At 41.7% G+C, this 14,235-nt stretch overlaps 2 protein-coding genes across 2 annotated transcripts; one reads left to right on the top strand and one right to left on the bottom strand.

Annotated features, from left to right (window-relative positions):
* The first annotated feature begins 22 nt into the window (after positions 1 to 22).
* dapp1 (dual adaptor of phosphotyrosine and 3-phosphoinositides) lies at positions 23 to 10,738 on the top strand. The gene is made up of 10 exons (XM_041060548.1): positions 23 to 146; positions 676 to 793; positions 3,225 to 3,347; positions 3,590 to 3,723; positions 5,234 to 5,364; positions 5,994 to 6,041; positions 6,222 to 6,284; positions 6,458 to 6,543; positions 8,377 to 8,464; positions 9,701 to 10,738. Exons 1-10 carry the CDS (start codon positions 38 to 40, stop codon positions 9,722 to 9,724), a joined length of 924 nt encoding a protein of 307 aa, XP_040916482.1. The 5' UTR covers positions 23 to 37; the 3' UTR covers positions 9,725 to 10,738.
* Positions 10,739 to 10,884: 146 nt separating this feature from the next.
* lamtor3 (late endosomal/lysosomal adaptor, MAPK and MTOR activator 3) lies at positions 10,885 to 13,011 on the bottom strand. Its single transcript, XM_041060562.1, has 7 exons — positions 12,884 to 13,011; positions 12,563 to 12,612; positions 12,135 to 12,169; positions 11,971 to 12,029; positions 11,648 to 11,781; positions 11,482 to 11,545; positions 10,885 to 11,293 (listed from the first exon to the last, which is right to left on the bottom strand). Exons 2-7 carry the CDS (start codon positions 12,569 to 12,571, stop codon positions 11,220 to 11,222), a joined length of 375 nt encoding a protein of 124 aa, XP_040916496.1. The 5' UTR covers positions 12,572 to 12,612; positions 12,884 to 13,011; the 3' UTR covers positions 10,885 to 11,219.
* Positions 13,012 to 14,235: the final 1,224 nt, after the last annotated feature.

Genomic DNA, 14,235 nt, shown 5'->3' with positions numbered 1-14,235 from the left:
TCTATGCGGTGGATGCTGAAATTACTTGAGATCTGTAATGAAGTCATCTTGCTTGGTTTGTAACAACCAACCTATTTACAGAAAACCACATGCTTTCTGCTCAGGCTCAGCGAATCAAGTCCAGCGGAACAACAGGAAAACATCTGGTATATTATTACTGTGTGTATATATTTATATACAGTATGTGCACACACCACACACACGTGTGTGATTATTGGGAGGGGGGGGGGGCATTATAGCTCTCAAAACGTGGTCTGACTGTTTTGATTGGCTGAACAACATTTGACCATGTTGGGGAAACAAAATTTAGGAAAAGTTACAAAGAGTCTGGTGGAGTGTTTAACACCAGCCTTCACCTTTCAGAACTCCCTGCACTTGGAAATAAATGGAAAACTGTTCAGTACATCAAAGAAATATATTCCACACTCCCTATTACATTTTTGGATATTAGTATAAAACATTAACAATCCCTCTTTCCCTCAACAGTATGTAGCAGAACACGACACAAGACATTGCTTGGTGTTTGCTGTAAAAACTTTACTGGAGTGGAAATTCAGATCTGTCCTAACCATGAATGTGAAAGCAAAACATGCCAATATTACAAATACGTCTTAGACAAGCGTATTTCCTCTTAGGCGTGTCTGACTCGAGCTGACCTCTTTCACTTCTGTCTAGGCTCCGCAGCCTCAGATGGTCGCCAAGCACTGAGGCGGATACCGAGTCCACTTGGAGACATGAGTTTCTACAGCGATGCGTCCGCCGAAGACCTGGGCGACGAACTGGAGACACTAGGGTAAGACCGTGTGGGACTATCCGTGTTTTGACTGAGGCTCTTTCTGTCTTCTTTCACCTGTTTCAGGTGAATGACGCTGCTAGAAGCCATCGAGTCACGAGCTCGAATAGCATACTGTACCAGACTCGGTAACCAAATCGTGCAATTAAAAGTATTTTTTACTTATCTACACATATTTATACACTTTCTAGAACATATGTTGAAAGTATTTAAAAAACAGTATTATGTTGGTAAAATCGGCAGTATATAATCCCCCTGGCATAAATTGTGGTGTAAACAGTGCCATAAATTCTTAGCGCGTCTCATTTGTTTCCATAGCTGCTGCCCACTGCGTTGCACAGTAGCTGCATTGTATTAGGATTATTACATAATTAGCCTCTTGTTTTTTGTTGTTATTGTTTGCTCTTTCTGTTGACAATATACAGACGCGTTTCATTTATTTTAATTAATTTCAGATGATCGGGAAATAGTTTGAACTCAGTCTGTGTTACATTGTGCTCTGTTACCAATGCATAACATAAGCCAGGCAGCAGAGAACTGCCAAGTTCCTTCTCACAGAGAATGAGAAACAGGCTGTTTGTGGACGTTAGATTTCTGAAATTTAGCTAAGTTAAAGAAGATAAACAGTATCAGTTCCCTTAACATCCAAATCCTTCTCCTTATAAGACAGATCCAATATAACATCAGCACCACAACCTCCATGACAGAAACATGTGTAGTTGAATGAACATCTGTGTGACACTTATCACTGTAGGACAGCTGTTTTATGGGGTTGGATGTTCTGAAAGTCTCCTGTGATGGAAAACGTCCAGGTGCTGCACAGAACATGGATGATTGATTGTTTGAAACAGTGGTTGATGCTTTACAACTGATTTACATTAACACCCACAACATTTACGCAGCCGCTCCTCTGTCCATAATCCGCTATGTTTACAGACTCTTCAAGAATCTGTGAGGCAGGGCAGTGGCCAGGATGTTCTGAGGTAATGAGTCCGTGTGTGTTTTTCTTTAGGTTATATTTTTTATATTTTTCAGGGGGCAAAGACAAAGACAGCAGGGTGAAAGGTCCCAATTTTACAGTATATGTCTTAACCATTATATCACTAGTACACCTCCATGTGTTCAGGGAGACATTGTAAAATGCAAACAAAAACCCTTGGTCATAGCCATGACCTGCTCTGTGCTGTTACATGACCTTGTCAGTAAGCTCTGGCTGTGACACACAAATGTTAAAAAGCAAAACCGAATACAGAAGCTGTTATTCTTAGCTTCCTTTAAATATGAATTCACAGCAGGTGTGGTTACACTTCAATCAGCGGTCAGTCCGTAAACGTGTCAGAGCCTGAGTCTTCCATGGCAGCTTTTACAACCCAGATAATTGTAAACGCACAGAAACTCTCCAGCTTGAGTCCATCAGTGACTCAGGGGTTCGTGTGCAGGCTGCAGACAGCGAACACACACATACACAACTTAGATCATTATTTTCACTGACATTTCCTTTATATCTGGTTCTGTTCATATTTTTCAAACTGTGGGTGTTTTTCTTTTTTTCTTCTATTTTCTATTTTTTTATAACACATTCTGAGCAGCCGCCCTAATGCAAATAATGAACTTTCACATCCGTGTACTGGTTTCCTTTGCATCTGTCTTAAAGTCTGAGGTCTATTTAACAGCAATAGAAAACCTCTGGGAGGTTTGTTCTCCTACATTACTTTAAGCTGAGCTAGAATTTGGATTATCCTGGTGCTGACAATGCAAAGCTCATTAGCATCTGTCCTAACAGACTTACCACTGAGTTGATGTTATCAAGTTCAAATCACTATCATCATGTAATCATGTTCATGTGATGCAGCAGTTCAACTTTTTCCACCCTGATATCGGTGCTATGCTTCTCCACAAAACGTGTTGCCTGTCGGAGCCTGGTGACGTAGTGACTGCTCACAAACCGTAGTTGGTAAACTACTGTATTTAGCGAGTTAAACCGCAAGAAGCCCACAAGCCACCTGGGAACATACGTTAACAAGCTCATTAGGTGGGTGAGCTTTGTTCCCCCTTCTTTGATAAAACTCTACTGACTGAGGTGATGCACAGTCCTGAGATCCAGGGGGCAGGGAACGGCTTTTATAACTGAGTGGCGTTAGCGTGTTTACATCTACCTGTCAAAATGTCAAGTCGGCTTGATGTTGGTCAATGATCTTTTTAAAAGATCGTTTTAGAAAAAAGATGAAGTGATAACATGACTACATGACCCAGACTTTAGAGGAACCCTGTTATGGTTCCAAACTGTAGGATCACGCTTCTCTATCGTTCTGTGATCATTTTTTTCCCCCCAAAGAACGTGGCAGTTGTGAATCTCTCTTTCTCTCTCTTTTTTTTTTCTAGTAATCTCACAGATTGTGTTTGAGGTTATTTCTAATTTACTCTGTTGAAGGTGGTACCACTATGACCTGTCCCGCCATGCTGCAGAGGCCCTTCTCTTGTCCAATGGGACTGACGGAAGTTATCTCCTGAGAAACAGTAACGAGGGACCAGGCTACTTTGCCCTGTCCGTCAGGTCAGTTTGCCTATAACACTGTTCCGTTAACTGACAGAAATATGGTGAGAAGACATTTAATACAAGTGAAAAACAAATCATGTTTAGTTCTATGTATGTCCTGAATAATCTCAAGTTCTTAGGACAGATGTTCTAATCTTAACCTTACTCCTTGGTGGAAATGTCCCTCTGCAGACTACTGTTTTTCAAGTATACGACACTGACAGTGTAACATTAAATGTTGTTGTTGTTGTGTGTGTCAGGGCGAAGGATTCAGTCAAGCATTTTCAAGTGACACGCAAAGACAGCAGCTACGCGTTTGGGTTTAACGAGTTTCCCACCCTTCAGGACTTTGTCTACCACTTTGCTAACCAGCCTCTGCTGGGCAGCGACACAGGTACGCACAACCTCAGATCTTCACTAACAGGCTTACTGAGTGTTACCAGCTCTGGCTAAAATATTAAAAGACGTGCAAATTTTCTGGTTCAGTGCTTTTACAGCAACAGTGACTTTGAAGTTCTGATAGAAGTCTCTTGTTCAAGCAATAAGGTTAAAGTAGAAATAGGCAAGTTAAGTAAAGTACGTAAGAGTCAGAATGGCTTAACCTTTTTTTTTTTTTTTGGTAAGTGAGTTTCAAGAAGTGATTCATCAGTGATCAGCAGTATAACCAGGAAGCTTTGAAAGTTAGAAGCAAAATCTTAAAATCAGATGTAAGAGACTGAGTTATGAGGAGAGTTCCAGTCAAGAGGAAATAAAGGCAGTTACTGGCCTGGATTCAGTTTCGAGCTCACTCACAGACTTTCTGCTGTTTTCTCACAGAACTCAGACCAAAACATTTTTCAAGCAATAAACACTGTTTATAGCTGCCTAACCCTAAACCAGAACCCAAAGGTTTTAACTGTGATCGGGTACATGTGAGTCCAGTTTCCATAAGACACATCCAAGGGTGAAGCAAAGACACTGGGCTGAGGTGGGGGCCTTGGAAATCCCTGGAGGGCCCCCCAAGCCCCAAGATTTAGTATATGTGCCAACTGGTTTCTTTTGGTTCAGTTGACTTTGAGCCACACTGTTGCACTGGATGACATGTTTCTTCATTATGAAGAATATGGGCACTGTAGTTTATTTAGAAACAGCTCTGCAGACTGATCATGGCGACTCTCTGAGTCTCTCTGGAAAAGAGCTGCTATAAGGCAAAGACCACTGTGTATGCATGTGAATGTGGTTCTGTTAACGCTGCTTCACTTGACTTTAGATTTAAGTTTCATGGAAAATGAACAGTTTCTGAGACTGAGCCTGATCAATATGGCAATTATGAATAAATGTCAGCATAACACAGGATCCAAAGGGAATAGATGGATAATTGATGTTATATTGACCAAATTAGTGTAAATTGATGAAAATGAACCATAATAAAAAAAGAGCTATAAGGCCACCTGATAAGGCCACCGGAAGCTGTTGTTGGTTAAGAGGTTAACAGGCCTCTTAATAAATGTGCTAGACTGATGGAAATGAATCTCTATGCAAAATAGTAAACCAGTCTTGAAGTGGAGGGTCTGACGCCCTCATTGCTCCCTGAGAGTCTGGATCGTGATGCAGAACAAAAACCCACAACACATCGCAGAGTCCTGATCCGTCCTTACAGTCACACTCCCCATCACTCACTGCACTCAGTGACTCACAGTGATGGCTGTCTGGCATCCACGAATCACTTTCTCTGATCCACTTACAGGATACTAGGAATTATGATAAAAAAATCATATTGTTATAAAATCTCCTCTACACATTTCCCAGTGCAACAACAGAAAAATCCCCACAGGTCTTGTTTTTTTGTTGGATGTTCTCTTTTCTTCTGCATTTTAATATCAGGTAGTCTGTAGCCTGTAACCTCCCCTCTGCCTCTGAACCAGGAACCCTAATTGTGCTGAAGTGTCCGTACCCATGGCGTGTGGAGGAGCCGTCCATCTACGAGTCCGTGCGAGTTCACACGGCCATACAGACGGGCCGCACGGAAAATGATCTTGTGCCGATCGCACCATCGGTATGACGCCTGCTGCACACACACCTGAGATATCAAAATCTAACCTCTCTTTGCAAGTCCTCTTGAAAAGACAATTCTGAATTATTACAACACAGGTGTTGTATTTATAGATTGTCCACTCACCAAAAATAAAAGATTCTTCTCTGCACCCTGCCAACCGAAAAAACAATTGCCCAATCGTAGCTTAGCAACCGCAACTCTACATCCGACAGGCGTGTCGAGCTCTGGGTTTCTCCACATGTGAAGCAATGCACGTGGGGCTTTAATCAGAGCGCTTTTATTTTTTTCCTCTTTCCAAAACCACAAATAGAAAAGTGAAAGTTTTGAGTTTGTCACGTTTACTTTAACCTAAAGCTGCTAACCTGAACATGGCCAGATCACTAGTTCAAGACCACCTAGAGTAGTAAGAGATACTAGAATGGCCACATTAGGAACTATAACCTAAATACCAGAGTAAACGTAGAGGAAAGGGGGCGGGGTGGGGGACGTGGTTGAAAGCTGAAGGAAAAGCAAACAAGTGGGCGTTGAGTTAAGATGATTTTAACCCATGTCCGAGTTGTAATAAATCCGAATTGTCCTTAAAAGTCGACACTAGTATCGTGTTTCTACTAACACGCGTGTCTTTTCAGCTGGGCACAAAGGAGGGCTACCTGGTGAAACAAGGAGCGTTTGTGAAGGTGAGAGCGGTGGAGCTGTAGGAGACTCACACATCACTGCTCCTGAACACAAACAGGAAGTGTGTGCGTTTCACTTGTTGTCCTGAGATTGAAGTTGGAAATGCTATCTGAACGGTAGTGGTCAGAGGACATTTTTAGAAACATGTGGTTCAGTGTTTGAACACTATATTCTGTTTGCAGAACTGGAAACAGAGGTGGTTCACGCTCAACAGATACGAGCTCAAGTACTTCAAAGACAAAATGGTGAGTGTCTCTTCACCTTTGGGACCATGTGGACTAAATCACAACTTCATCTTTGTGATTACAGTGTGTGGCCACAGTAGTTGTATTAAATTTCAGCTGCTTCTAAACACACACACACACACAGTTTGAGCTTGTAGTGTGTACATGTAAACTGTCGTGTGTCTCTGTTGCAGTTTGAGGAGCCCATTCGAACCCTGGATCTGAGAGCCTGCTCTGCAGTCCAGTTTGACTACTCTCAGGACAAAGTCAACTGCTTCTGGTAAGTGAGGTCGTTCAGCTCTCTTCACTGAAGATTAAGCAACGTGTTCCTTAAATGATTTTCTATGGCTAAAGTTGCACAGGCAGAGCAGGACCCACAGGAGACTAACCTTTTAGTGTAGTGGTGCTGTTTGGCACAAAGTCATGTAAATAGCTGCAGGTGTGTTTGCTAACAGGTAACATGTTCACCAGCTTATGAGGGCTGACACACCCATAATGCAGGAGCCAGTTTGATGCTGAGCTGTAATGGTGGAAGCGTGAAAACAAAGTCACAAGTCATCAAATTACCAACAACCAGCTGACACACAGTGAACCTGGCTTTTGGGGCCCCTGGAAGTTTGGGGCTCTGCAGCTTTTCCCACTTTGGGGACTTTATAATTCATCCTAAATCTCAGCAGTGAATCTATGAAATTACTGTAGCTGATGATCAACAGCTTTTTGGACCTTCAGTGAGCTACATCAAGTAAAGTTGAGTAGAAATTTGGGGATTTTAGAACACAAATGAGAGAATATCTCTTTAAAAACATACAATCATTTAAATAATCAGTTAACCCTTTGAGTCATTTTTCAGCAAAAATGCCAGAAGTTACCGGTTCCAGCTTCTTAGATGTGAATATTTTGCTGGTTCTTCATTTTTTACTCACATTTTATGGACCAAATGATTAATTGATCAATAAAATAAACAGACTAATCACCTATCTTTCAAATAAAGAATTCTAACAACAATTTTAACAACCACAAAAAATGAAACCTGTACGGTATGTATGATATAATAAAGAGAAATATAATGTGGATATAATATGGGCACAAATACCTAAAGCAAAATGTGAATCAGAAGACACCAACACCTCTTTGAGATGAGGAGGAGCTGCTGTTTTTTTTTTTTCTGAGCTGTACTTCCCCACGGCAGCAAAATCAGTTTTTTGTGTTGTGTTGAGAAAGAGGAAGTCTGAGCAGTAAAATAACAGAAGGAAACGAGAAGGGAAAGAGAAGTTCACACGAGCTGCAAGGGAGCTTTGCACAGGCTACAGCCACTGACCCCCCTTTACCTTTCACACGGTGTGTAATACGCCTCAGACAGTTATCCATCCAAACAGGACTCTCCTCCTCCCCTTCTTCTTCTTCTTCTTCTTCTTCTGCTTCTCTTCCCATGCAGCTGGCAAACATCATCTCTGCTCTCAGATGAATGAATGAAGGCTGAAGTGTGTTTAGGTAGAAACCTTTGATAGACTTTTTTCCAGTAGAAGTTGCCGCTGAGGCTCATGGGTAATATTTAGTGCCTGACATACAAGAAAAAGGATAAATTTCATTGTTGTTTTATCATTATGCAGATAGCATAGATTCAGCTGTAATTCTGACAGTTGAAATGAAAAAGTGCAAACACAGCATCCACTGCAACTCAGTGCCTGACAATCTGAACCACAGATGGACAGGGTAACTTGTTTTTATTCGAGGACAACAGGTCAACTCTGCTGAGGTTTCTGGGAAATGACAGATTAAGGATCCTCAAAAACCACCTTCTGATTCAGTGATTCATTCTTCTTTAAGGTCATAGACCCACACGTTTTGTACCAAAATGAACTGTTGTGCAACCCAGTTGTGTTGTGGGGTCGCATTGTGGACTCAGAAGTAGAACCAGCAGCAGACAACGAGGACAAGTCCTCTTCCCAGTTAAAAGGCAAATGACAAAGCAAATGTTCAGCCCTGTGTCCACTTTTTAGTTTGCACACACAACTTTTTAGAATAAAAACTGGATCATATACTGGAACACAGCACAGCTCCTCCCTCCTCCCAGTGTGACTCTCCTTATCTGTGTGTGTGTGTGTGTCCACAGCCTGGTGTTTCCTGAGAGGACGTTTTATCTCTGTGCAAAGACGGGTGTGGAAGCAGATGAGTGGATCAAGATTCTGAGGTGGAAGCTGGTGAGTTTGTTCGGGAAGTTTCTATTTTTTTTTTTTTTTTTTTTTTTTTTTTTTTTTTAATACCAGTAACTGTTGGAGAGCCTCCTCCTCTCCACTCCAGTCAATATGGGTAATATGTCAAATATCTTGTGTAATATTAACCCACTTCCTTATTACTGAAAAGCACCATGTTTCTTAAATCACTGATCCTCTGCTGGTTAAGAAAAAACACACTATTGTACCATGTCACTGAATGTGTGTGTGTGACACAAGACTTTGATGCTTCCACTTTGAAAGTTGAATCTTTGTGACCTGTTAGGACTACTACTCAACTACTGGGTCTGTAGAAGATACTGTCCTCCTTTCAAGAAATAGCCACAGCCCGGCTCCTTAACAGAAGCTCTGAGATGAGTCAGTAACCGACTGCAAACTTGTTGACTTGACTTGACTCTGCTGCCGGTGGTGCCCCCCCGTGTTCTTACCTGCTGTCCTCATCACTTCCTGCACAGATCATAATTCTACCTGTATTTAAAGAACACAGAAGAGACAGCTTGGCGGTTACAAAGAGGACAGTAGACACTAATCATTAGCCTATGGACTCGAATCCTACTGCCTGTTGCATTTATTGGGACTCACTGCTGCAGTTAGACTACTTACTGTGTTTGTGTAAATGATTGTGTGGGAATTGAAGTATCAAGATTTCTTCTTGTTCCTGCCACTGATACAATGCAAACAGCTAAAACTTGAAAACCAGAAAAACTCAAAGGTTCCATATACTTAGAGATGCTGACCTGGTCCGTAAAGAAGCAGTGTGAGATTCCAGCAGGTCAACATAAATCAGACCCACCGAGTAATGAACGTTTCCCCTTCCCATCCCCATGAAAAAGTGTTTGGTTATACTTTTTTCAGAGAAAGGACTGTGACTGATGGAGGTTATCTGCCTTAACAGGTGGACATCAGTTCATCAGGTAGAAGGGTTTCTGGAGAATTAGCCCAAATGTGCATGCTGGGAAGATTATTAAGAAGCTAATAAATATTTTAATGGTCTAATTGAATGGTTTTTGGGAAACCTCAGTGTGGACATTTATTCAATTAAAGGACATGAAGAAGACGACTTAAACTCAAGCGTTTTGAAGTTAGCCGCGATTTTGACTTGATTTGGCTTGGAACAGAAAAACATTCATTAAAGGATCGGTCGATTTCTCTAAGTTGCTCTCAGTTCTTGCTGCCAGCGGTGACACTCCTCTTTGTTTCCAGTCACAGATCAGAAAAGGTCGATGACCTCTGTGAGCGGAGACGCAGGAGACGGATGGATAGAAGCCCCACCTTCATGAAGGATGTCACATCAACTGGACGAACGATGGCGAGCACTGTCCGAGGCTGAAGAGTAAACTTGACCTTGAATAACACTGGGAAACCTTTCCCCTGAGCGAACTGACTGGAGGCTGACTCCGGTTTTTGCTTGAAGACATATTTATTTAGCAGAGAGATGCTTCATTTCTCATGAGCCTCCAGTTCAGCAGTCTTACTCGGCTGCTCTTCTGTCCCAGAGGATGCTTATTCTAAGAATGTTTAACATGAGCGTTTGCTTTAACAGTTATTTAAAAGTCAGGATTATTGTGTAGGATTATTGTATGATACTAAATCTAACAACGTGATTGTCGGTCTCATGATACTTGCTGACTTCCTTACCCTATCTGTGGCACTCCAAGGCCCCCCAAGCCCACAGCCTTCGACTGAAGAGCAAAATCTTAAAACTGGCTCACTTATCTGTAATTTAATTTTTATTTTTAAAGGTTCAGTCATTTCCTGTAACAGCTTACTCCTGTAGATATTAGCAAATCTCACTCAAACAAGAGGAAATGGAGCGTTTGTTGGGGACTTTTTTTCAGTTGCAGATAATGTTTGGTACTCTTCGGTGTGTATTTCTGTCAGTGTGTACAGGATGTGTGATTGGGTCAAATTAAACTACAGTGTGCATTTATAATAATGAGGGAACATGTCGACCAGTGGAACCGCTTCACTCTGTGAAGCGTTTTTAAATAGTTTTTGCATAGCAGTTGAGCTCAGTGACAAAGAGGAGGAAAATACACACACGTTAGTGGCATCGGTTCATTGCTGGTTTAGGTCTGTGTGTGGGGTTTGTTGACAAAAAGAAAAACATTTCTAGTTTTATCCTTTAATAACTGCAAAACTGATTTGCCCCCCAAAAAATTTACAGCCACGCATTTTACATGCATGCTGCTCATCTATTACCCTCTTCAATTTGTCAGACGTCACCCCAGAAATATTTAGTATGTGGCTTTTAATTTAACACAGGATGAGTGTCTCTTTAAAATACTTTTGACTGCCAGTATAAAAGGCATCACATGGAAAAAGGCCGCAGGCAAACCCTCCCACAAAGGATGACCTTAACAGTGAAAAAAGGCAGGGAAACCACTTCAGGTGCTAAAAATGAAATATTTATTCAGACATTTGATTTGACATACAAACTCTGTCTTAGCTGTGAAACAACAGTTTAACAGAAAATGGCAGAAAGCAAAGTGAACAGACAAAAAAAAAAAAAAAAAAAACTACAGGAAATTTCAATCATGATGTAAACAGGTCTGAAGATGTTCACACTTCAAAGTCAGGATTTGAACTGTTAAAAAAAACCTCCAGACAGGTTTTTTCCCCACAGAACACGAATGCACCATTAGAGATGGAGAGATTCAGCGAGCAGGACGTGATCCGGAAAGGTGACCTCGCTTAGGGCTGTCCAGTCTGTCCGCAGGGCTTATGTCACCTCCACCACCTGCCTCAGTTCCTCTATTAGTGGAGCCAACTCCTTCTCCAGACTCATGATGATACCTGAGGACGCACAGAGGGTACTGCTGTCAACTGGACCAGCTACTGGAGACAGTCCCTATTTATTCTCAACTGTATCTATGCCTCATTATCTTCAGTATATATATGGCTTTTGAAAGACGTTCAGAAACTACCATTGTTACAGTGGACTGAAGTGAACTATGTACAATGATCACTGACAGAGATTTTACCTGTGTTGGCGTTGCTACTGGCAATGAAACTGATGACCAGAGGCAACCGATTGAACTGCACAATCTGTTCAACAGACAAACACGACAAACATGTTAGGCCCAAAACTGGGTAAACCGGGTCAGCCGCTGCACCGAATCACGACTGCAAGGCTGGTGTTTTCCCAACCTGGTAGGTGTTGTAGTAGCAGATGATGCTCTTGTTCTTTGAGAGGCCCAGCTTGCTTCCCTGATCTGTGGCCAGAGCGAACGTGGACAAGAAGCCAGGTCTCAGAGCGTGGACCGGAGCGTTGTCGTTGGCAACTGCAATAACACAGCAGCAATGTTGACAACAACTCTCTGAAAAGTGAACGGCTATACCTTCCTCTGTGAAACGCCCACATCAAGACAGTATTTGAAGTATAGTCTATGTTAAACAGGAAACGCAAAACTAACACAGTCAAGGCTTAAGGATTTCTTTTATTTTTTAGGATTAAGAAAATGGTTTCTTACCTTTGATAACTGGGACACCATCCCTGTCTGTCACTACAATGGCATGAAGACCATCAACACTGAAGAGACAGCAGATTTTACAAATGAAACTCTAAACATTTTGATACATTCATTGACAACTGTGAGTCATAGCTTTAACATTGTGTCACTTCAGTCACACTCACCTTTGCAGCTGTTTGTACAGGTATCTCTTCAAATCCTGCAAAGGGGAAAAATGTTATATGATAGAAAATGATGACTTTAGAGAAGCTTCTCCACCACACTGACAGATACACGGGCGGCCCAGCTACAGTTTGATGGCTTGTCAGGTGCTAACCTCACTGAAAGCTCTGTCACTTTAATGCCTTCCTGTTTGTGAGCTCTCATAAAAACCCCATGACAGAGCGTGGCGAACATAATATCCAACAATATCCAGGCTCAGGTTTTACAATGAATTCACGCCACTTTAATCTTCGAGTTATATTTTGCCGAAATGTTGTATAATGTTGTCAAAATTACAAACTGTAATGTTTTTTTTTTTTCCTTTCTCTGTGCCAGGGGGAAGGACAGGGTTCACTCCAACAAGCTAACTGGGATAAGAGGCCATACTCACATCAGCCATGGTGGCCAGCGTTTGATAGTGTTACCCTCACCTCTCGGCAACTGCAGGCAGACAACAGGCTCCATTAAAACGGTGTCACCGGTACAAAGTAACTCAGACAGTCTCTTCATATAACTGTTCTTTAAAAGGAATTAAAGCATGCTAACATGTTAGCTGCTTCGCAACGTATCTGGCGAGATTTAGCTACTTCCTCCTATAACTCAACCACCGACTGCCTCTACCACCACCCTCTGCGTGCTAGACATATTTGAAATGTATAAAGTTAAAAATTAAACAAGAATACAAGTTAACACAGTAAATAGCTCCACGTACCTTCTGTGAATCCTTTTTTTTTAAAGTGACTTTACCACCAACAGCTACATAATAGACAAAACTCACAAGCAGGAATCACATGACACACTTGTTTTGTTTCCGGCTCCTGAAGAAGTGTTGAGGAAAGTCAATGCTGCGCAACATTGGTGCAATGCGTAATTGACGCGCACACACACGCTCACTGTCGCCGCAGACAGCAGCTGCAAACTGTCCCATTCAGCTGCCAGGTGCTTAATGTTGTTGCTGTATAGGACTCGTGGTTTTACTTGTATTAGATTTTCCTGTTTTCTGTAAATGCAACACTGAAACCTATGAAACAGGGCTGCAGACAAGATTTTAGGACTGCTGAGGTTTCAGTGACAATCTGGGGAACCTGGTCTTAAAGGGTGTCAGGCGCTTCTCAAAGTTCCCAGAACCTGTTTGCTGGTTTTCTTATGTGTGCTTTCATATTTTATTTATTTCAAACCATTTTTACCAAATCTAGTTTTATCGAGTTGTTGTATTTTTAGTTGATTGTTGTCATCTACTGCCTGCTTGCCTTTTATATGTCACTATACTATCTGCCAGTAATATGAATTAAAGTATTACAACCCTAAATGGTGTTAAAAACTCACTTGAGTACTATGGGACAAAGTTAAGCTTCATGCGGTGCAGATGGTTACTGTAGCTGTGTGCGCTGACAGCTGACACCGTTCAGTACTACAGACCCATACAAACGTCCCAGCAAACAGGCAACCTTCAGGGAACGCCCGATAATGGTTCCCTGAAGAACATGTTTTTGCAACCTCTAAAGAACATTGTAGGAAAAGAACACTTTTAGTAATTACAGTACAGTTTGATTACACCACTGAGGTACCACTCGAACAAGACGGCTCAACTCAAAAACTATTCATACTGCTGAAATGTCTTCATAGTAAGCGTCAGGAGACTTTGCTGAAGACGTTCATGTAAGGATAAAGTGAAAAATGACTGAGTCACAGTTTTAAAATTCCCACATTTGTATCTTAAGAGTGGGAGAGGTCCAGATTTAATATGTGCTTTCTACAATAGTGACCTTCTCTTTGCTACTCTCCCATTAAGCTTTGTGAAGAACCCAGCCAATAGTTGATGTTTCCCAGTTGTTGTTGTTGTGTTGGTGGCCTCCCTCACAGTCATTCAGTTTGTGGCCTGCCGTTTTCCCTCCATTTCTTAATGATGGATTTAATTGAACTCCAGGGCATGTGCAGTGACTTGAAAATGTTCTACTTTATTATACTTTTCAATAACCTTTGTCTCTGAGCTGTTTGCAGTGTTCTTTTGTCTTCATGGTATAATTGTAGCCTGGAAACCTGATTAACCAGTGACTGGAGCCT

This window comes from Toxotes jaculatrix, chromosome 17, assembly GCF_017976425.1.
Source record: "Toxotes jaculatrix isolate fToxJac2 chromosome 17, fToxJac2.pri, whole genome shotgun sequence".
Taxonomy (NCBI): Eukaryota; Metazoa; Chordata; class Actinopteri; family Toxotidae; genus Toxotes; species Toxotes jaculatrix.
Note: the sequence above shows the minus strand (reverse complement) of the source record. Positions and strands in the feature narration are given on the sequence as shown.

Bases quoted from the DNA above. Each gene is read 5' to 3' on its own strand.
- dapp1 (XM_041060548.1), top strand. From the start codon at position 38: ATGAAGTCATCTTGCTTGGTTTGTAACAACCAACCTATTTACAGAAAA. The intron at 6,285-6,457 runs GTGAGTGTCTCT...TCTCTGTTGCAG, and splicing joins AGTACTTCAAAGACAAAATG to TTTGAGGAGCCCATTCGAAC. The intron at 6,544-8,376 runs GTAAGTGAGGTC...GTGTGTCCACAG, and splicing joins GACAAAGTCAACTGCTTCTG to CCTGGTGTTTCCTGAGAGGA.
- lamtor3 (XM_041060562.1), bottom strand. The intron at 11,546-11,647 runs GTTGGGAAAACA...TCTGTTGAACAG, and splicing joins GCTACTACAACACCTACCAG to ATTGTGCAGTTCAATCGGTT. The intron at 11,294-11,481 runs GTAAAATCTCTG...GTGCGTCCTCAG, and splicing joins CAGTAGCAACGCCAACACAG to GTATCATCATGAGTCTGGAG.